We start from the raw sequence: 22,613 nt of genomic DNA on the forward strand, positions 1-22,613 counted from the left end.
TGGTTTACTGCTGACACTGCCGGACTCTACATGCAGTATGATGTCTAGTGGTTTACTGCTGACACTGCAGGACTCTACATGCAGTATGATGTCTAGTGGCTTACTGCTGACACTGCAGGACTCTACATGCAGTATGATGTCTAGTGGTTAAATGCTGACACTGCAGGACTCTACATGCAGTATGATGTCTAGTTGCTTACTGCTGACACTGCTGGACTCTACATGCAGTATAATGTCTAGTGGCTTAATGCTGACACTGCAGGACTCTACATGCAGTATGATGTCTAGTGCTTAATGCTGACGCTGCAGGACTCTACATGCAGTATGATGTCTAGTGGCTTAATGCTGCCACTGCAGGACTCTACATGCAGTATGATGTCTAGTGGCTTAATGCTGACACTGCAGGACTCTACATGCAGTATGATGTCTAGTGGCTTACTGCTGACACTGCAGGACTCTACATGCAGTATGATGTCTAGTGGCTTAATGCTGACACTGCAGGACTCTACATGCAGTATGATGTCTAGTGGCTTAATGCTGACACTGCAGGACTCTACATGCAGTATGATGTCTAGTGGCTTAATGCTGACACTGCAGGACTCTACATGCAGTATGATGTCTAGTGGCTTAATGCTGACACTGCAGGACTCTACATGCAGTATGGTGTCTAGTGGTTTACTGCTGACACTGCAGGACTCTACATGCAGTATGATGTCCAGTGGCTTACTGCTGACACTGCAGGACTCTACATGCAGTATGATGTCTAGTGGCTTAATGCTGACACTGCAGGACTCTACATGCAGTATGATGTCTAGTGGCTTAATACTGACACTGCAGGACTCTACATGCAGTATGATGTCTAGTGGCTTAATGCTGACACTGCAGGACTCTACATGCAGTATGATGTCTAGTGGCTTAATGCTGACACTGCAGGACTCTACATGCAGTATGATGTCTAGTGGCTTAATGCTGACACTGCAGGACTCTACATGCAGTATGATGTCTAGTGGCTTAATGTTGACACTGCAGGACTCTACATGCAGTATGATGTTTAGTGGCTTAATGCTGACAGTGCAGGACTCTACATGCAGTATGATGTCTAGTGGCTTAATGCTGACACTGCAGGACTCTACATGCAGTATGATGTCTAGTGGCTTAATGCTGACACTGCAGGACTCTACATGCAGTACGATGTCTAGTGGCTTAATGCTGACACTGCAGCACTCTACATGCAGTATGATGTCTAGTGGCTTAATGCTGACACTGCAGGACTCTACATGCAGTATGATGTCTAGTGGTTTACTGCTGACACTGCAGGACTCTACATGCAGTATGATGTCTAGTGGCTTACTGCTGACACTGCCGGACTCTACATGCAGTATGATGTCTAGTGGTTTACTGCTGACACTGCAGGACTCTACATGCAGTATGATGTCTAGTGGCTTACTGCTGACACTGCAGGACTCTACATGCAGTATGATGTCTAGTGGTTAAATGCTGACACTGCAGGACTCTACATGCAGTAGAGGTTCCTCTCTAGGTTTCTTCCTAGGTTTTTGGCCTTTCTAGGGAGTTTTTCCTAGGGAGTTTTTCCTAGCCACCGTGCTTCTTTCACATGCTTTGCTTGCTGTTTGGGGTTTTAGGCTGGGTTTCTGTACAGCACTTTGAGAATATCAGCTGATGTACGAAGGGCTATATAAAAATAAATTTGATTTAAAAAATAAATTTGATTTGATTTGATGTCTAGTGATTTAATGCTGACACTGCAGGACTCTACATGCAGTATGATGTCTAGTGGCTTACTGCTGACACTGCAGGACTCTACATGCAGTATGATGTCTAGTGGCTTACTGCTGACACTGCAGGACTCTACATGCAGTATGATGTCTAGTGGCTTAATGCTGACACTGCAGGACTCTACATGCAGTATGATGTCTAGGCCTTCTGCTACGAATGTTACAGCTGGAGAGGTGTCTGTTTCAGTTAGTTTCTGAGCAGAAGATAGACTCTGAAGAGGTTTGGTGTGTTTCAGTTAGTTTCAGTTTCTGAGCAGAAGATAGACCCTGAAGAGGTTTGGTGTGTGTTTCAGTTAGTTTCTGAGCAGAAGATAGACCCTGAAGAGGTTTGGTGTGTTTCAGTTAGTTTCTGAGCAGAAGATAGACCCTGAAGAGGTTTGGTGTGTTTCAGGTAGTTTCTGAGCAGAAGATAGACTCTGAAGAGGTTTGGTGTGTTTCAGTTAGTTTCTGAGCAGAAGATAGACTCTGAAGAGGTTTGGTGTATTTCAGTTAGTTTCTGAGCAGAAGATAGACTCTGAAGAGGTTTGGTGTGTTTCAGTTCGTTTCTGAGCAGAAGATAGACTCTGAAGAGGTTTGGTGTTTTTCAGTTAGTTTCTGAGCAGAAGATAGACTCTGAAGAGGTTTGGTGTTTTTCAGTTAGTTTCTGAGCAGAAGATAGACTCTGAAGAGGTTTGGTGTGTTTCAGTTCGTTTCTGAGCAGAAGATAGACCCTGAAGAGGTTTGGTGTATTTCAATTAGTTTCTGAGCAGAAGATAGACCCTGAAGAGGTTTGGCGTGTTTCAGTTAGTTTCTGAGCAGAAGATAGACCCTGAAGAGGTTTGGCGTGTTTCAGTTAGTTTCTGAGCAGAAGATAGACCCTGAAGAGGTTTGGTGTATTTCAATTCGTTTCTGAGCAGAAGATAGACTCTGAAGAGGTTTGGTGTGTTTCAGTTCGTTTCTGAGCAGAAGATAGACTCTGAAGAGGTTTGGTGTGTTTCAGTTAGTTTCTGAGCAGAAGATAGACCCTGAAGAGGTTTGGTGTATTTCAATTCGTTTCTGAGCAGAAGATAGACCCTGAAGAGGTTTGGTGTGTTTCAGTCTGTTTCTGAGCAGAAGATAGACTCTGAAGAGGTTTGGTGTGTTTCAATTAGTTTCTGAGCAGAAGATAGACTCTGAAGAGGTTTGGTGTGTTTCAATTACTTTCTGAGCAGAAGATAGACCCTGAAGAGGTTTGGTGTGTTTCAGTTAGTTTCTGAGCAGAAGATAGACTCTGAAGAGGTTTGGTGTGTTTCAATTAGTTTCTGAGCAGAAGATAGACTTTGAAGAGGTTTGGTGTCAGTGATTGTGGCCTGTACTTACAGTATGAAGAACACCCTCAGGATGATGAAACAGTACAGACACCTACTCACTCAGAGAGACCTAAACAGACCGTTCAGAACGGAGAAGATATTAGTGAAAACACTGTGTGTGTGGAGGTTGGAAAGAGCCATTGGGGCGGCAGGTAGCCTAGTGGTTAGAGCGTTGGACTAGTAACCGAAAGGTTGCAAGATCAAATCCCTGAGCTGACAAGGTGAAAATCTGTCGTTCTGCCGCCTGAACAAGGCAGTTAACCCACTGTTCCTAGGCTGCCATTGAAAATAAGAATGTGTTCTTAACTGACTTGCTAGTTAAATAAATGTAAAAAAATTACAAATAAAATAAGCAGTCTCTGGAGTGGTGAGCACAGCTGAATCTATCAGGGCTTTTGACAGAAACACACACTCTATAACATGGGGCTATTGAGCTCTACACCTGAGGGATGGCCAGTATTGTGCAACTGTAAACTGCTTTAGAGAACAGCGGGCTGCAGGATTATTGAATTATACTGGAACTGAGGAGGAGGACGGAGAGGACTGAAGGAAAGGAGTAGAGAGAGGAGAGGGGGAGATAGTGAAGGGAATTATTTTTGGCCATCTTCTATTTGGCAGTGTGAAATCGTCCAGCTGCCCCTAGTCCTATTTTAGACAGGAACCACAGCTGCAGAGTGGGACACTGGAGTTCTGTGCAATGTGTGTTTCTCCGTGTGTTGATGTGTGTGTGTGTTTCTCTCTCCCTTTGTGTGTGTGTGTGTGTGTGTGTGTGTGTGTGTGTGTGTGTGTGTGTGTGTGTGTCTATAAACCCAAATTCCCCTTACACTTATGAAAAAAAGGCTTCACTTCATTACCCAAAATCCCCTTTAAAGGACATCAATTACCCAGAGTGCTCTACTCTACACTGCCCCGGCCAGTCATAGCAGAAGGGGGCTCCACCACACCACACACACACACACACACACACACACACACACACACACACACACACACACACACACACACACCATTTAGTTAAATAGACTAAGACCAGCAACACAGGTCAGATAGTGTTCAGATGGGCAGTAAATACACATTTACTCAGCTGAGTGCCCACTGAGGGACTAACAATAGGGTGTATGTCTCAAATAGCACCCTATTCCCTATGTAGTACCCATAGGGCTCATAGTGCACTATATAGGGAAAAGGCTGCCATTTGGGATGTACCCAGGAAGAATCGGGTTTCATTTATTGCTGGTGTGAACAGGGAGGTTAGCTGTGTCTGTGGTGTATGGAGAGATCAGACAGACAGCACACTGCCTATCTAAGGTCAGACAGACAGCACACTGCCTATCTAAGGTCAGACAGCACACTGCCTATCTAAGGTCAGACAGACAGCACACTGCCTATCTAAGGTCAGACAGACTGCACACTGCCTATCTAAGGTCAGACAGACTGCACACTGCCTATCTAAGGTCAGACAGACAGCACACTGCCTATCTAAGGTCAGACAGACAGCACACTGCCTATCTAAGGTCAGACAGAGAGCACACTGCCTATTTAAGTGATGAGGTCAGACAGACAGCACACTGCCTATCTAAGTGATGTCAGACAGACAACATACTACCTATCTAAGTGATGTCAGACAGACAGCACACTGCCTATCTAAGTGATGAGGTCAGACAGACTGTGTACTGCCTATCTAAGTGATGAGGTCAGACAGACAGTGCACTGTCTGTCTAAGTGATGTCAGACAGACAGTGCACTGTCTATCTAAGTGATGAGGTCAGACAGACAGCACACTACCTATCTTAGTGATGAGGTCAGACAGACAGCACACTGCCTATCTAAGTGATGAGGTCAGACAGACAGCACACTGCCTATCTAAGTGATGAGGTCAGACAGACAGCACACTACCTATCTAAGTGATGAGGTCAGACAGACAGCACACTACCTATCTAAGTGATGAGGTCAGACAGACAGCACACTGCCTATCTAAGTGATGAGGTCAGACAGACAGCACACTGCCTATCTAAGTGATGAGGTCAGACAGACAGCACACTGCCTATCTAAGTGATGAGGTCTGACAGACAGCACACTGCCTATCTAAGTGATGAGGTCAGACAGACAGCACACTGCCTATCTAAGTGATGAAACAAACCACATAAAACCTCATATCAGTAGTTGCTGGTGAATGTTTTATATTTAGAGAAATGCTGCCATTTGGGATGTACCCAGGAAGAATCGGGTTTCATTTATTGCTGGTGTGAACAGGGAGGTTAGCTGTGTCTGTGGTGTATGGAGAGATCAGACAGACAGCACACTGCCTATCTAAGGTCAGACAGACAGCACACTGCCTATCTAAGGTCAGACAGCACACTGCCTATCTAAGGTCAGACAGACTGCACACTGCCTATCTAAGGTCAGACAGACTGCACACTGCCTATCTAAGGTCAGACAGACAGCACACTGCCTATCTAAGGTCAGACAGACAGCACACTGCCTATCTAAGGTCAGACAGACAGCACACTGCCTATCTAAGGTCAGACAGAGAGCACACTGCCTATCTAAGTGATGAGGTCAGACAGACAGCACACTGCCTATCTAAGTGATGTCAGACAGACAACATACTACCTATCTAAGTGATGTCAGACAGACAGCACACTGCCTATCTAAGTGATGAGGTCAGACAGACTGTGTACTGCCTATCTAAGTGATGTCAGACAGACAGCGCACTGCCTATCTAAGTGATGTCAGACAGACAGTGCACTGTCTATCTAAGTGATGAGGTCAGACAGACAGCACACTACCTATCTTAGTGATGAGGTCAGACAGACAGCACACTGCCTATCTAAGTGATGAGGTCAGACAGACAGCACACTGCCTATCTAAGTGATGAGGTCAGACAGACAGCACACTACCTATCTAAGTGATGAGGTCAGACAGACAGCACACTACCTATCTAAGTGATGAGGTCAGACAGACAGCACACTGCCTATCTAAGTGATGAGGTCAGACCGACAGCACACTGCCTATCTAAGTGATGAGGTCAGACAGACAGCACACTGCCTATCTAAGTGATGAGGTCAGACAGACAGCACACTGCCTATCTAAGTGATGAGGTCAGACAGACAGCACACTGCCTATCTAAGTGATGAGGTCTGACAGACAGCACACTGCCTATCTAAGTGATGAGGTCAGACAGACAGCACACTGCCTATCTAAGTGATGAAACAAACCACATAAAACCTCATATCAGTAGTTGCTGGTGAATGTTTTATATTTAGAGAAATGTGTTCTTCAAATCTGGTCGCGGAGACGCACTTCTTGTGCCGTGCTGTTTTTGATTGGCGCTTGCAGACTTTCCCCCCCAGACCAACCAATTGACTGAACTAAAGAACAGACAGACTGGTTTGTGTTGTCTGAACAGTGTCACTGCTTGGTTCCTGCAGCATGTGAAGTGAGTCAGCTGTGACAGGTGACAGCAGGTGGCAGCGTCCTGGTAAACACCATCATAGCTGGAAAAGACTGTTGCTCCTCATCACACCAGGAGCGCTGATTCTGATGGCCGGCTGCATGAAGTATAACACATCCTCCCACACATCCCCACATGACACAGAGTCACTCACCAGTCACTCAGGGACAGCCTGGCACTCACGAGTCACTCAGGGACAGCCTGGCAGTGACAAGTCACTCAGGGACAGCCTTGCACTCACGAGTCACTCAGGGACAGCCTGGCAGTGACGAGTCACTCAGGGACAGCCTGGCAGTGACGAGTCACTCAGGGACAGCCTGGCACTCACGAGTCACTCAGGGACAGCCTGGCAGTGACAAGTCACTCTGGGACAGCCTGGCAGTGACGAGTCACTCAGGGACAGCCTGGCAGTGACGAGTCACTCAGGGACAGCCTGGCAGTGACGAGTCACTCCGGGACAGCTTGGCAGTGACGAGTCACTCAGGGGCAGCCTGGCAGTGACGAGTCACTCAGGGACAGCCTGGCAGTGACGAGTCACTCAGGGACAGCTTGGCAGTGACGAGTCACTCAGGGGCAGCCTGGCAGTGACGAGTCACTCAGGGACAGCCTGGCAGTGACGAGTCACTCAGGGACAGCCTGGCAGTGACGAGTCACTCAGGGACAGCATGGCAGTGACGAGTCACTCAGGGACAGCATGGCAGTGACGAGTCACTCAGGGACAGCATGGCAGTGACGAGTCACTCAGGGACAGCATGGCAGTGACAAGTCACTCAGGGACAGCCTGGCAGTGACAGGTTCCCATAATCTCTTGGGGACTGACATCTCTCTGCGCTTAGCTTTTACTCTCTCATGTCTATCCTTGAATCTCCTTGTTGTGGAAGAAAGGAGAGGACGGCTCTTCTCACCTCAGTCTCTAAGAGGATGATTTAACTTCTCTAGAGCCCAAAAACCCGTAGGTGAACTGCGGCTCAACCATCCTGGAGTCACGCTATGGCATAACCGTCGTTTTTTTATGTTGTACAGCGCTCTATGCTTTTCAGTAATTAACAGGCCTCTCTCTCTCTCTCTCTCTGTGTGTGTGTGTGTGTGTGTGTGTGTGTGTGTGTGTGTGTGTGTGTGTGTGTGTGTGTGTGTGTGTGTGTGTGTGTGTGTGTGTGTGTGTGTGTGTGTGTGTGTGTGTGTGTGTGTGTGTGTGTGTGTGTGTGTGTGTGTGTGTGTTTCTGCAGGGGTCCGGGGAGGCCTCAGCACGGGGAACATTCATGGAAGGGGACTGTCTCAGCTGCATCAAGTACCTCATGTTCATCTTCAACTTCCTAATTTTTGTGAGTATATGCTGCTTGCTTACACTCCCACTGTCTGGTGTCCTGATGACCTGCTGTCTGATGTTCTGATGTTCTGATGTCTGATGTTCTGCTGTCTGATGTTCTGATGTCCTGCTGTCTGATGTCCTGCTGTCTGATGTTCTGCTGTCTGATGTTCTGCTGTCTGATGTTCTGATGTCTGATGTTCTGCTGTCTGATGTTCTGTTGTCCTGCTGTCTGATGTTCTGCATGTTCTGCTGTCTGCTGTTCTGATGTTCTGCTGTCTGATGTCCTGCTGTCTGATGTTCTGTTGTCTGATGTTCTGCTGTCTGATGTTCTGTCCTGTCTGATGTTCTGATGTCCTTCTGATGTTCTGTGTTCTGCTGTCTGATGTCCTGCTGTCTGATGTTCTGATGTTCTGCTGTCTGATGTTCTGCTGTCTGATGTTCTGATGTTCTGCTGTCTGATGTCCTGCTGTCTGATGTTCTGCTGTCTGATGTTCTGCTGTCTGATGTTCTGCTGTCTGTTGTTCTGATGTTCTGCTGTCTGATGTTCTGCTGTCTGATGTCCTGCTGTCTGATGTTCTGCTGTCTGATGTTCTGCTGTCTGATGTTCTGCTATCTGATGTTCTGTTGTTCTGCTGTCTGATGTCCTGCTGTCTGATGTCCTGCTGTCTGATGTTCTGCTGTCTGATGTTCTGCTGTCTGATGTCCTGCTGTCTGTTGTTCTGCTGTGTTCTGATGTCCTGCTGTCTGATGTTCTGCGATGTTCTGCTGTCTGATGTTCTGCTGTCTGATGTTCTGCTGTCTGATGTCTGTTGCCTGATGTTCTGCTGTCTGCTGTTCTGATGTTCTGCTGTCTGATGTCCTGCTGTCTGATGTCCTGCTGTCTGATGTTCTGCTGTCTGATGTTCTGCTGTCTGATGTTCTGATGTTCTGCTGTCTGATGTCCTGCTGTCTGATGTTCTAATGTTCTGCTGTCTGATGTCCTGCTGTCTGATGTTCTGATGTTCTGCTGTCTGATGTTCTGCTGTCTGATGTCCTGCTGTCTGATGTCCTGCTGTCTGATGTCCTGCTGTCTGATGTTCTGCTGTCTGATGTTCTGCTGTCTGATGTTCTGCTGACTGTTGTTCTGCTGTCTGATGTTCTGATGTTCTGCTGTCTGATGTTCTGCTGACTGATGTTCTGCTGTCTGATGTTCTGCTGTCTGATGTTCTGCTGACTGATGTTCTGCTGTCTGATGTCCTGCTGTCTGATGTTCTGCTCTCTGATGTTTTGATGTTCTGCTGTCTGATGTTCTGATGTTCTGCTGTCTGCTGTTCTGATGTTCTGCTGTCTGATGTTCTGATGTCCTGCTGTCTGATGTTCTGCTGTCTGATGTTCTGATGTTCTGCTGTCTGCTGTTCTGATGTTCTGCTGTCTGATGTTCTGCTGTCTGAATTTCTGCTGTCTGATGTTCTGTTCTGCTGTCTGATGTCCTGCTGTCTGATGTTCTGATGTTCTGCTGTCTGATGTTCTGCTGTCTGATGTTCTGCTGTCTGATGTCCTGCTGTCTGATGTTCTGCTGTCTGATGTCCTGCTGTCTGATGTTCTGCTGTCTGATGTTCTGCTGTCTGATGTTCTGATGTTCTGCTGTCTGATGTTCTGCTGTCTGATGTTCTGCTGTCTGATGTTCTGCTGTCTGATGTTCTGCTGTCTGATGTTCTGCTGTCTGATGTTCTGATGTCCTGCTGTCTGATGTCCTGCTGTCTGATGTCCTGCTGTCTGATGTCCTGCTGTCTGATGTTCTGCTGTCTGATGTCCTGCTGTCTGATGTTCTGCAGTCTGATGTTCTGATGTCCTGCTGTATGATGTTCTGCTGTCTGATGTTCTGCTGTCTGATGTTCTGCTGTCTAATGTTCTGTTGTCTGATGTTCTGTTGCCTGATGTTCTGCTGTCTGCTGTCTGATGTTCTGATGTTCTGCTGTCTGATGTCCTGCTGTCTGATGTTCTGCTGTCTAATGTTCTGTTGTCTGATGTTCTGTTGCCTGATGTTCTGCTGTCTGCTGTCTGATGTTCTGATGTTCTGCTGTCTGATGTCCTGCTGTCTGATGTTCTGATGTTCTGCTGTCTGATGTTCTGATGTTCTGCTGTCTGCTGTTCTGATGTTCTGCTGTCTGATGTCCTGCTGTCTGATGTTCTGCTGTCTGATGTTCTGCTGTCTGATGTCCTGCTGTCTGATGTTCTGCTGTCTGATGTCCTGCTGTCTGATGTCCTGCTGTCTGATGTTCTGCTGTCTGATGTTCTGCTGTCTGATGTTCTGCTGTCTGATGTCCTGCTGTCTGATGTTCTGCTGTCTATGTTCTGTTGTCTGATGTTCTGCTGTCTGATGTTCTGCTGTCTGATATTCTGCTGTCTGATGTCCTGCTGTCTGATGTCCTGCTGTCTGATGTTCTGTTGTCTGATGTTCTGCTGTCTGATCTTCTGATGTTCTGCTGTCTGATGTCCTGCTGTCTGATGTTCTGATGTTCTGCTGTCTGATGTCCTGCTGTCTGATGTTCTGATGTTCTGCTGTCTGATGTTCTGATGTTCTGCTGTCTGCTGTTCTGATGTTCTGCTCTCTGATGTCCTGCTGTCTGATGTTCTGCTGTCTGATGTTCTGCTGTCTGATGTCCTGCTGTCTGATGTTCTGCTGTCTGATGTTCTGCTGTCTGATGTTCTGCTGTCTGATGTTCTGCTGTCTGTTGTTCTGCTGTCTGATGTTCTGCTGTCTGATGTTCTGCTGTCTGATGTTCTGATGTTCTGCTGTCTGATGTTCTGCTGTCTGATGTTCTGCTGTCTGATGTTCTGCTGTCTGATGTTCTGCTGTCTGATGTTCTGCTGTCTGATGTTCTGCTGTCTGATGTTCTGCTGTCTGATGTTCTGATGTTCTGCTGTCTGATGTTCTGATGTCCTGCTGTCTGATGTTCTGATGTTCTGCTGTCTGATGTTCTGTTCTGCTGTCTGATGTTCTGCTGTCTGATGTTCTGATGTCCTGCTGTCTGCTGTTCTGATGTTCTGCTGTCTGATGTTCTGCTGTCTGATGTTCTGCTGTCTGATGTTCTGTTCTGCTGTCTGATGTCCTGCTGTCTGATGTTCTGATGTTCTGCTGTCTGATGTTCTGCTGTCTCATGTTCTGATGTTCTGCTGTCTGATGTCCTGCTGTCCTATGTTCTGCTGTCTGATGTTCTGATGTTCTGCTGTCTGATGTTCTGATGTTCTGCTGTCTGATGTTCTGCTGTCTGATGTTCTGCTGTCTGATGTTCTGCTGTCTGATGTTCTGCTGTCTGATGTTCTGCTGTCTGATGTTCTGATGTCCTGCTGTCTGATGTCCTGCTGTCTGATGTTCTGCTGTCTGATGTCCTGCTGTCTGATGTTCTGCTGTCTGATGTCCTGCTGTCTGATGTTCTGCAGTCTGATGTTCTGATGTCCTGCTGTCTGATGTTCTGCTGTCTGATGTTCTGCTGTCTGATGTTCTGCTGTCTAATGTTCTGCTGTCTGATGTTCTGTTGCCTGATGTTCTGCTGTCTGATGTTCTGATGTTCTGCTGTCTGATGTCCTGCTGTCTGATGTCCTGCTGTCTGATGTTCTGTTGTCTGATGTTCTGCTGTCTGATGTTCTGATGTCCTGCTGTCTGATGTTCTGATGTTCTGCTGTCTGATGTCCTGCTGTCTGATGTTCTGCTGTTCTGCTGTCTGCTGTTCTGATGTTCTGCTGTCTGATGTTCTGCTGTCTGATGTTCTGCTGTCTGATGTCCTGCTGTCTGATGTTCTGCTGTCTGATGTCCTGCTGTCTGATGTCCTGCTGTCTGATGTCCTGCTGTCTGATGTTCTGCTGTCTGATGTTCTGCTATCTGATGTTCTGAAGTTCTGCTGTCTGATGTTCTGCTGTCTGATGTTCTGCTGTCTGATGTTCTGCTGTCTGATGTTCTGTTGTCTGATGTTCTGCTGTCTGCTGTTCTGATGTTCTGCTGTCTGATGTCCTGCTGTCTGATGTCCTGCTGTCTGATGTTCTGCTGTCTGATGTTCTGCTGTCTGATGTTCTGATGTTCTGCTGTCTGATGTCCTGCTGTCTGATGTTCTAATGTTCTGCTGTCTGATGTCCTGCTGTCTGATGTTCTGATGTTCTGCTGTCTGATGTTCTGATGTTCTGCTGTCTGCTGTTCTGATGTTCTGCTGTCTGATGTCCTGCTGTCTGATGTTCTGCTGTCTGATGTCCTGCTGTCTGATGTTCTGCTGTCTGATGTCCTGCTGTCTGATGTTCTGCTGTCTGATGTTCTGCTGTCTGATGTTCTGCTGTCTGATGTTCTGATGTTCTGCTGTCTGATGTCCTGCTGTCTGATGTCCTGCTGTCTGATGTTCTGATGTTCTGCTGTCTGATGTTCTGCTGTCTGATGTCCTGCTGTCTGATGTTCTGCTGTCTGATGTTCTGCTGTCTGATGTTCTGCTGTCTGTTGTTCTGCTGTCTGATGTTCTGATGTTCTGCTGTCTGATGTTCTGCTGTCTGATGTTCTGCTGTCTGATGTTCTGCTGTCTGATGTTCTGCTGTCTGATGTTCTGCTGTCTGATGTCCTGCTGTCTGATGTTCTGCTCTCTGATGTTCTGATGTTCTGCTGTCTGATGTTCTGATGTTCTGCTGTCTGCTGTTCTGATGTTCTGCTGTCTGATGTTCTGATGTCCTGCTGTCTGATGTTCTGATGTTCTGCTGTCTGATGTTCTGCTTGTTCTGCTGTCTGATGTTCTGCTGTCTGATGTTCTGCTGTCTGATGTTCTGTTCTGCTGTCTGATGTCCTGCTCTCTGATGTTCTGATGTTCTGCTGTCTGATGTTCTGCTGTCTGATGTTCTGATGTTCTGCTGTCTGATGTCCTGCTGTCCTATGTTCTGCTGTCTGATGTTCTGCTGTCTGATGTTCTGCTGTCTGATGTTCTGCTGACTGTTGTTCTGATGTTCTGCTGTCTGATGTTCTGCTGTCTGATGTTCTGTTGTCTGATGTTCTGCTATCTGATGTTCTGCTGTCTGATGTTCTGCTGTCTGATGTTCTGATGTCCTGCTGTCTGATGTTCTGCTGTCTTATGTCCTGCTGTCTGATGTTCTGCTGTCTGATGTTCTGCTGTCTGATGTCCTGCTGTCTGATGTCCTGCTGTCTGATGTTCTGCTGTCTGATGTTCTGTTGTCTGATGTTCTGCTGTGAAATGTTCTGTTGTCTGATGTTCTGTTGCCTGATGTTCTGCTGTCTGCTGTTCTGATATTCTGCTGTCTGATGTCCTGCTGTCTGATGTCCTGCTGTCTGATGTTCTGTTGTCTGATGTTCTGCTGTCTGATGTTCTGATGTCCTGCTGTCTGATGTCCTGCTGTCTGATGTTCTGATGTTCTGCTGTCTGATGTCCTGCTGTCTGATGTTCTGATGTTCTGCTGTCTGATGTTCTGCTGTCTGCTGTTCTGCTGTCTGAATTTCTGCTGTCTGATGTTCTGTTCTGCTGTCTGATGTCCTGCTGTCTGATGTTCTGATGTTCTGCTGTCTGATGTTCTGATGTTCTGCTGTCTGCTGTTCTGATGTTCTGCTGTCTGATGTCCTGCTGTCTGATGTTCTGCTGTCTGATGTTCTGCTGTCTGATGTCCTGCTGTCTGATGTTCTGCTGTCTGATGTCCTGCTGTCTGATGTTCTGCTGTCTGATGTTCTGCTGTCTGATGTTCTGCTGTCTGATGTTCTGCTATCTGATGTTCTGATGTTCTGCTGTCTGATGTTCTGCTGTCTGATGTTCTGCTGTCTGATGTTCTGCTGTCTGATGTTCTGTTGTCTGATGTTCTGCTGTCTGATGTTCTGATATTCTGCTGTCTGATGTCCTGCTGTCTGATGTCCTGCTGTCTGATGTTCTGTTGTCTGATGTTCTGCTGTCTGATGTTCTGATGTTCTGCTGTCTGATGTCCTGCTGTCTGATGTTCTAATGTTCTGCTGTCTGATGTCCTGCTGTCTGATGTTCTGATGTTCTGCTGTCTGATGTTCTGATGTTCTGCTGTCTGCTGTTCTGATGTTCTGCTGTCTGATGTCCTGCTGTCTGATGTTCTGCTGTCTGATGTTCTGCTGTCTGATGTCCTGCTGTCTGATGTTCTGCTGTCTGATGTCCTGCTGTCTGATGTCCTGCTGTCTGATGTTCTGCTGTCTGATGTTCTGCTATCTGATGTTCTGATGTTCTGCTGTCTGATGTCCTGCTGTCTGATGTTCTGCTGTCTGATGTTCTGATGTTCTGCTGTCTGATGTTCTGCTGTCTGATGTTCTGCTGTCTGATGTCCTGCTGTCTGATGTTCTGCTGTCTGATGTTCTGCTGTCTGATGTTCTGCTGTCTGTTGTTCTGCTGTCTGATGTTCTGATGTTCTGCTGTCTGATGTTCTGCTGTCTGATGTTCTGCTGTCTGATGTTCTGCTGTCTGATGTTCTGCTGTCTGATGTTCTGCTGTCTGATGTTCTGCTGTCTGATGTTCTGCTCTCTGATGTTTTGATGTTCTGCTGTCTGATGTTCTGATGTTCTGCTGTCTGCTGTTCTGATGTTCTGCTGTCTGATGTTCTGATGTCCTGCTGTCTGATGTTCTGATGTTCTGCTGTCTGATGTTCTGATGTTCTGCTGTCTGATGTTCTGCTGTCTGATGTTCTGCTGTCTGATGTTCTGCTGTCTGATGTTCTGTTCTGCTGTCTGATGTCCTGCTCTCTGATGTTCTGATGTTCTGCTGTCTGATGTTCTGCTGTCTGATGTTCTGATGTTCTGCTGTCTGATGTCCTGCTGTCCTATGTTCTGCTGTCTGATGTTCTGCTGTCTGATGTTCTGCTGTCTGATGTTCTGCTGTTCTGCTGTCTGATGTTCTGCTGTCTGATGTTCTGCTGTCTGATGTTCTGTTGTCTGATGTTCTGCTATCTGATGTTCTGCAGTCTGATGTTCTGCTGTCTGATGTTCTGATGTCCTGCCGTCTGATGTCCTGCTGTCTGATGTCCTGCTGTCTGATGTTCTGCTGTCTGATGTTCTGCTGTCTGATGTCCTGCTGTCTGATGATCTGCCTTCTGATGTTCTGATGTCCTGCTGTATGATGTTCTGCTGTCTGATGTTCTGCTGTCTGATGTTCTGCTGTCTAATGTTCTGTTGTCTGATGATCTGTTGCCTGATGTTCTGCTGTCTGCTGTTCTGATATTCTGCTGTCTGATGTCCTGCTGTCTGATGTCCTGCTGTCTGATGTTCTGTTGTCTGATGTTCTGCTGTCTGATGTTCTGATGTTCTGCTGTCTGATGTCCTGCTGTCTGATGTTCTAATGTTCTGCTGTCTGATGTCCTGCTGTCTGATGTTCTGATGTTCTGCTGTCTGATGTTCTGATGTTCTGCTGTCTGCTGTTCTGATGTTCTGCTGTCTGATGTCCTGCTGTCTGATGTTCTGCTGTCTGATGTTCTGCTGTCTGATGTCCTGCTGTCTGATGTTCTGCTGTCTGATGTCCTGCTGTCTGATGTTCTGCTGTCTGATGTTCTGCTATCTGATGTTCTGATGTTCTGCTGTCTGATGTCCTGCTGTCTGATGTTCTGCTGTCTGATGTTCTGCTGTCTGATGTTCTGATATTCTGCTGTCTGATGTTCTGCTGTCTGATGTCCTGCTGTCTGATGTCCTGCTGTCTGATGTCCTGCTGTCTGATGTTCTGCTGTCTGATGTTCTGCTGTCTGATGTTCTGATGTTCTGCTGTCTGATGTCCTGCTGTCTGATGTTCTGCTGTCTGATGTTCTGCTGTCTGATGTTCTGTTGTTCTGCTGTCTGATGTCCTGCTGTCTGATGTTCTGATGTTCTGCTGTCTGATGTTCTGCTGTCTGATGTTCTGCTGTCTGATGTCCTGCTGTCTGATGTTCTGCTGTTCTGCTGTCTGATGTCCTGCTGTCTGATGTTCTGATGTTCTGCTGTCTGATGTTCTGCTGTCTGATGTTCTGCTGTCTGATGTCCTGCTGTCTGATGTTCTGCTGTCTGATGTTCTGCTGTCCTGCTGTCTGATGTTCTGCTCTCTGATGTTCTGCTGTCCTGCTGTCTGATGTTCTGCTGTCTGATGTTCTGTTCTGCTGTCTGATGTCCTGCTGTCTGATGTTCTGCTGTCTGATGTCCTGCTGTCTGATGTTCTGCTGTCTGATGTCCTGCTGTCTGATGTTCTGCTGTTCTGCTGTCTGATGTCCTGCTGTCTGATGTTCTGCTGTCTGATGTTCTGCTGTCTGATGTTCTGTTGTCTGATGTTCTGATGTTCTGCTGTCTGATGTTCTGCTGTCTGATGTTCTGCTGTCTGATGTTCTGTTGTCTGATGTTCTGTTGTCTGATGTTCTGATGTTCTGCGTTCTGATGTTCTGCGTTCTGATGTTCTGCTGTCTGATGTTCTGCTGTCTGATGTCCTGCTGTCTGATGTCCTGCTGTCTGATGTTCTGCTGTCTGATGTTCTGTTCTGCTGTCTGATGTCCTGCTGTCTGATGTTCTGATGTTCTGCTGTCTGATGTTCTGCTGTCTGATGTTCTGCTGTCTGATGTTCTGCTGTCTGATGTTCTGCTGTCTGATGTTCTGCTGACTGTTGTTCTGCTGTCTGATGTTCTGATGTTCTGCGTTCTGATGTTCTGCTGTCTGATGTTCTGCTGTCTGATGTTCTGCTGTCTGATGTCCTGCTGTCTGATGTTCTGCTGTCTGATGTTCTGCTGTCTGATGTTCTGCTGTCTGATGTTCTGTTCTGCTGTCTGATGTTCTGCTGTCTGATGTTCTGCTGTCTGATGTTCTGCTGTCTGATGTTCTGCTGACTGTTGTTCTGCTGTCTGATGTTCTGCTGTCTGATGTTCTGCTGTCTGATGTCCTGCTGTCTGATGTTCTGCTGTCTGATGTCCTGCTGTCTGATGTTCTGCTGTCTGATGTTCTGCTGTCTGATGTTCTGCTGTCTGATGTTCTGTTCTGCTGTCTGATGTCCTGCTGTCTGATGTTCTGATGTTCTGCTGTCTGATGTTCTGCTGTCTCATGTTCTGATGTTCTGCTGTCTGATGTCCTGCTGTCCTATGTTCTGCTGTCTGATGTGCTGCTGTCTGATGTTCTGCTGTCTGATGTTCTGTTGACTGTTGTTCTGATGTTCTGCGTCTGATGTTCTGCTGTCTGATGTTCTGTTGTCTGATGTTCTGCTATCTGATGTTCTGCAGTCTGATGTTCTGCTGTCTGATGTTCTGATGTCCTGCCGTCTGATGTCCTGCTGTCTGATGTCCTGCTGTCTGATGTTCTGCTGTCTGATGTTCTGCTGTCTGATGTCCTGCTGTCTGACTGCCTGATGTTCTGATGTCCTGCTGTCTGATGTTCTGCTGTCTGATGTTCTGCTGTCTGATGTTCTGTTGTCTGATGTTCTGCTGTCTGATGTTCTGTTGCCTGATGTTCTGCTGTCTGCTGTTCTGATATTCTGCTGTCTGATGTCCTGCTGTCTGATGTCCTGCTGTCTGATGTTCTGTTGTCTGATGTTCTGCTGTCTGATGTTCTGATGTTCTGATGTCCTGCTGTCTGATGTTCTAATGTTCTGCTGTCTGATGTCCTGCTGTCTGATGTTCTGATGTTCTGCTGTCTGATGTTCTGATGTTCTGCTGTCTGCTGTTCTGATGTTCTGCTGTCTGATGTCCTGCTGTCTGATGTTCTGCTGTCTGATGTTCTGCTGTCTGATGTCCTGCTGTCTGATGTTCTGCTGTCTGATGTCCTGCTGTCTGATGTCCTGCTGTCTGATGTTCTGCTGTCTGATGTTCTGCTATCTGATGTTCTGAAGTTCTGCTGTCTGATGTCCTGCTGTCTGATGTTCTGCTGTCTAATGTTCTGTTGTCTGATGTTCTGTTGCCTGATGTTCTGCTGTCTGCTGTTCTGATATTCTGCTGTCTGATGTCCTGCTGTCTGATGTCCTGCTGTCTGATGTTCTGTTGTCTGATGTTCTGCTGTCTGATGTTCTGATGTTCTGCTGTCTGATGTCCTGCTGTCTGATGCTCTAATGTTCTGCTGTCTGATGTCCTGCTGTCTGATGTTCTGATGTTCTGCTGTCTGATGTTCTGATGTTCTGCTGTCTGCTGTTCTGATGTTCTGCTGTCTGATGTCCTGCTGTCTGATGTTCTGCTGTCTGATGTCCTGCTGTCTGATGTTCTGCTGTCTGATGTCCTGCTGTCTGATGTCCTGCTGTCTGATGTTCTGCTGTCTGATGTTCTGCTGTCTGATGTTCTGCTGTCTGATGTTCTGCTGTCTGTTGTTCTGCTGTCTGATGTTCTGATGTTCTGCTGTCTGATGTTCTGCTGACTGATGTTCTGCTGTCTGATGTTCTGCTGTCTGATGTTCTGCTGACTGATGTTCTGCTGTCTGATGTCCTGCTGTCTGATGTTCTGCTCTCTGATGTTTTGATGTTCTGCTGTCTGATGTTCTGATGTTCTGCTGTCTGCTGTTCTGATGTTCTGCTGTCTGATGTTCTGATGTCCTGCTGTCTGATGTTCTGCTGTCTGATGTTCTGATGTTCTGCTGTCTGCTGTTCTGATGTTCTGCTGTCTGATGTTCTGCTGTCTGATGTTCTGCTGTCTGATGTTCTGTTCTGCTGTCTGATGTCCTGCTCTCTGATGTTCTGATGTTCTGCTGTCTGATGTTCTGCTGTCTCATGTTCTGATGTTCTGCTGTCTGATGTCCTGCTGTCCTATGTTCTGCTGTCTGATGTGCTGCTGTCTGATGTTCTGCTGTCTGATGTTCTGTTGACTGTTGTTCTGATGTTCTGCGTCTGATGTTCTGCTGTCTGATGTTCTGTTGTCTGATGTTCTGCTATCTGATGTTCTGCAGTCTGATGTTCTGCTGTCTGATGTTCTGATGTCCTGCCGTCTGATGTCCTGCTGTCTGATGTCCTGCTGTCTGATGTTCTGCTGTCTGATGTTCTGCTGTCTGATGTCCTGCTGTCTGATGTTCTGCCTTCTGATGTTCTGATGTCCTGCTGTATGATGTTCTGCTGTCTGATGTTCTGCTGTCTGATGTTCTGCTGTCTAATGTTCTGTTGTCTGATGATCTGTTGCCTGATGTTCTGCTGTCTGCTGTTCTGATATTCTGCTGTCTGATGTCCTGCTGTCTGATGTCCTGCTGTCTGATGTTCTGTTGTCTGATGTTCTGCTGTCTGATGTTCTGATGTTCTGATGTCCTGCTGTCTGATGTTCTAATGTTCTGCTGTCTGATGTCCTGCTGTCTGATGTTCTGATGTTCTGCTGTCTGCTGTTCTGATGTTCTGCTGTCTGATGTTCTGCTGTCTGATGTTCTGCTGTCTGATGTCCTGCTGTCTGATGTTCTGCTGTCTGATGTCCTGCTGTCTGATGTCCTGCTGTCTGATGTCCTGCTGTCTGATGTTCTGCTGTCTGATGTTCTGCTATCTGATGTTCTGAAGTTCTGCTGTCTGATGTCCTGCTGTCTGATGTTCTGCTGTCTAATGTTCTGTTGTCTGATGATCTGTTGCCTGATGTTCTGCTGTCTGCTGTTCTGATATTCTGCTGTCTGATGTCCTGCTGTCTGATGTCCTGCTGTCTGATGTTCTGTTGTCTGATGTTCTGCTGTCTGATGTTCTGATGTTCTGCTGTCTGATGTCCTGCTGTCTGATGTTCTAATGTTCTGCTGTCTGATGTCCTGCTGTCTGATGTTCTGATGTTCTGCTGTCTGATGTTCTGATGTTCTGCTGTCTGCTGTTCTGATGTTCTGCTGTCTGATGTCCTGCTGTCTGATGTTCTGCTGTCTGATGTTCTGCTGTCTGATGTCCTGCTGTCTGATGTTCTGCTGTCTGATGTCCTGCTGTCTGATGTCCTGCTGTCTGATGTTCTGCTGTCTGATGTTCTGCTATCTGATGTTCTGAAGTTCTGCTGTCTGATGTCCTGCTGTCTGATGTCCTGCTGTCTGATGTTCTGATGTTCTGCTGTCTGATGTTCTGCTGTCTGATGTCCTGCTGTCTGATGTTCTGCTGTCTGATGTTCTGCTGTCTGATGTTCTGCTGACTGTTGTTCTGCTGTCTGATGTTCTGATGTTCTGCTGTCTGATGTTCTGCTGTCTGATGTTCTGCTGTCTGATGTTCTGCTGTCTGATGTTCTGCTGACTGATGTTCTGCTGTCTGATGTCCTGCTGTCTGATGTTCTGCTCTCTGATGTTTTGATGTTCTGCTGTCTGATGTTCTGATGTTCTGCTGTCTGCTGTTCTGATGTTCTGCTGTCTGATGTTCTGATGTCCTGCTGTCTGATGTTCTGATGTTCTGCTGTCTGATGTTCTGATGTTCTGCTGTCTGCTGTTCTGCTGTCTGATGTTCTGCTGTCTGATGTTCTGCTGTCTGATGTTCTGTTCTGCTGTCTGATGTCCTGCTCTCTGATGTTCTGATGTTCTGCTGTCTGATGTTCTGCTGTCTGATGTTCTGATGTTCTGCTGTCTGATGTCCTGCTGTCCTATGTTCTGCTGTCTGATGTGCTGCTGTCTGATGTTCTGCTGTCTGATGTTCTGCTGACTGTTGTTCTGATGTTCTGCGTCTGATGTTCTGCTGTCTGATGTTCTGTTGTCTGATGTTCTGCTATCTGATGTTCTGCAGTCTGATGTTCTGCTGTCTGATGTTCTGATGTCCTGCCGTCTGATGTCCTGCTGTCTGATGTCCTGCTGTCTGATGTTCTGCTGTCTGATGTTCTGCTGTCTGATGTCCTGCTGTCTGATGTTCTGCCTTCTGATGTTCTGATGTCCTGCTGTATGATGTTCTGCTGTCTGATGTTCTGCTGTCTGATGTTCTGCTGTCTAATGTTCTGTTGTCTGATGATCTGTTGCCTGATGTTCTGCTGTCTGCTGTTCTGATATTCTGCTGTCTGATGTCCTGCTGTCTGATGTCCTGCTGTCTGATGTTCTGTTGTCTGATGTTCTGCTGTCTGATGTTCTGATGTTCTGCTGTCTGATGTCCTGCTGTCTGATGTTCTAATGTTCTGCTGTCTGATGTCCTGCTGTCTGATGTCCTGCTGTCTGATGTTCTGTTGTCTGATGTTCTGCTGTCTGATGTTCTGATGTTCTGATGTCCTGCTGTCTGATGTTCTAATGTTCTGCTGTCTGATGTCCTGCTGTCTGATGTTCTGATGTTCTGCTGTCTGATGTTCTGATGTTCTGCTGTCTGCTGTTCTGATGTTCTGCTGTCTGATGTCCTGCTCTCTGATGTTCTGCTGTCTGATGTTCTGCTGTCTGATGTCCTGCTGTCTGATGTTCTGCTGTCTGATGTCCTGCTGTCTGATGTCCTGCTGTCTGATGTCCTGCTGTCTGATGTTCTGCTGTCTGATGTTCTGCTATCTGATGTTCTGAAGTTCTGCTGTCTGATGTCCTGCTGTCTGATGTTCTGCTGTCTAATGTTCTGTTGTCTGATGATCTGTTGCCTGATGTTCTGCTGTCTGCTGTTCTGATATTCTGCTGTCTGATGTCCTGCTGTCTGATGTCCTGCTGTCTGATGTTCTGTTGTCTGATGTTCTGCTGTCTGATGTTCTGATGTTCTGCTGTCTGATGTCCTGCTGTCTGATGTTCTAATGTTCTGCTGTCTGATGTCCTGCTGTCTGATGTTCTGATGTTCTGCTGTCTGATGTTCTGATGTTCTGCTGTCTGCTGTTCTGATGTTCTGCTGTCTGATGTCCTGCTGTCTGATGTTCTGCTGTCTGATGTTCTGCTGTCTGATGTCCTGCTGTCTGATGTTCTGCTGTCTGATGTCCTGCTGTCTGATGTCCTGCTGTCTGATGTTCTGCTGTCTGATGTTCTGCTATCTGATGTTCTGAAGTTCTGCTGTCTGATGTCCTGCTGTCTGATGTTCTGCTGTCTGATGTTCTGATGTTCTGCTGTCTGATGTTCTGCTGTCTGATGTTCTGCTGTCTGATGTCCTGCTGTCTGATGTTCTGCTGTCTGATGTTCTGCTATCTGATGTTCTGCTGACTGTTGTTCTGCTGTCTGATGTTCTGATGTTCTGCTGTCTGATGTTCTGCTGACTGATGTTCTGCTGTCTGATGTTCTGCTGTCTGATGTTCTGCTGACTGATGTTCTGCTGTCTGATGTCCTGCTGTCTGATGTTCTGCTCTCTGATGTTTTGATGTTCTGCTGTCTGATGTTCTGATGTTCTGCTGTCTGCTGTTCTGATTTTCTGCTGTCTGATGTTCTGATGTCCTGCTGTCTGATGTTCTGATGTTCTGCTGTCTGATGTTCTGATGTTCTGCTGTCTGCTGTTCTGCTGTCTGATGTTCTGCTGTCTGATGTTCTGCTGTCTGATGTTCTGTTCTGCTGTCTGATGTCCTGCTCTCTGATGTTCTGATGTTCTGCTGTCTGATGTTCTGCTGTCTGATGTTCTGATGTTCTGCTGTCTGATGTCCTGCTGTCCTATGTTCTGCTGTCTGATGTGCTGCTGTCTGATGTTCTGCTGTCTGATGTTCTGCTGACTGTTGTTCTGATGTTCTGCGTCTGATGTTCTGCTGTCTGATGTTCTGTTGTCTGATGTTCTGCTATCTGATGTTCTGCAGTCTGATGTTCTGCTGTCTGATGTTCTGATGTCCTGCCGTCTGATGTCCTGCTGTCTGATGTCCTGCTGTCTGATGTTCTGCTGTCTGATGTTCTGCTGTCTGATGTCCTGCTGTCTGATGTTCTGCAGTCTGATGTTCTGATGTCCTGCTGTATGATGTTCTGCTGTCTGATGTTCTGCTGTCTGATG

The 22,613-nt window shown here is 46.9% G+C and overlaps 1 protein-coding gene across 3 annotated transcripts in view; it reads left to right on the forward strand.

Annotated features, from left to right (window-relative positions):
• Positions 1–22,613, forward strand: part of LOC106593603 (tetraspanin-18) — a 150,205-nt gene that overhangs the window by 46,949 nt on the left and 80,643 nt on the right. For all 3 annotated transcript variants that reach the window (XM_045689718.1, XM_045689719.1, XM_045689721.1), the window contains one exon: positions 7,805–7,900. In XM_045689718.1, the coding sequence (XP_045545674.1) occupies positions 7,805–7,900 (96 nt within the window). The remainder of the gene's footprint in view (positions 1–7,804; positions 7,901–22,613) is intronic.

The sequence above is a fragment of the Salmo salar genome, chromosome ssa11, assembly GCF_905237065.1.
Source record: "Salmo salar chromosome ssa11, Ssal_v3.1, whole genome shotgun sequence".
Taxonomy (NCBI): domain Eukaryota; kingdom Metazoa; phylum Chordata; class Actinopteri; order Salmoniformes; family Salmonidae; genus Salmo; species Salmo salar.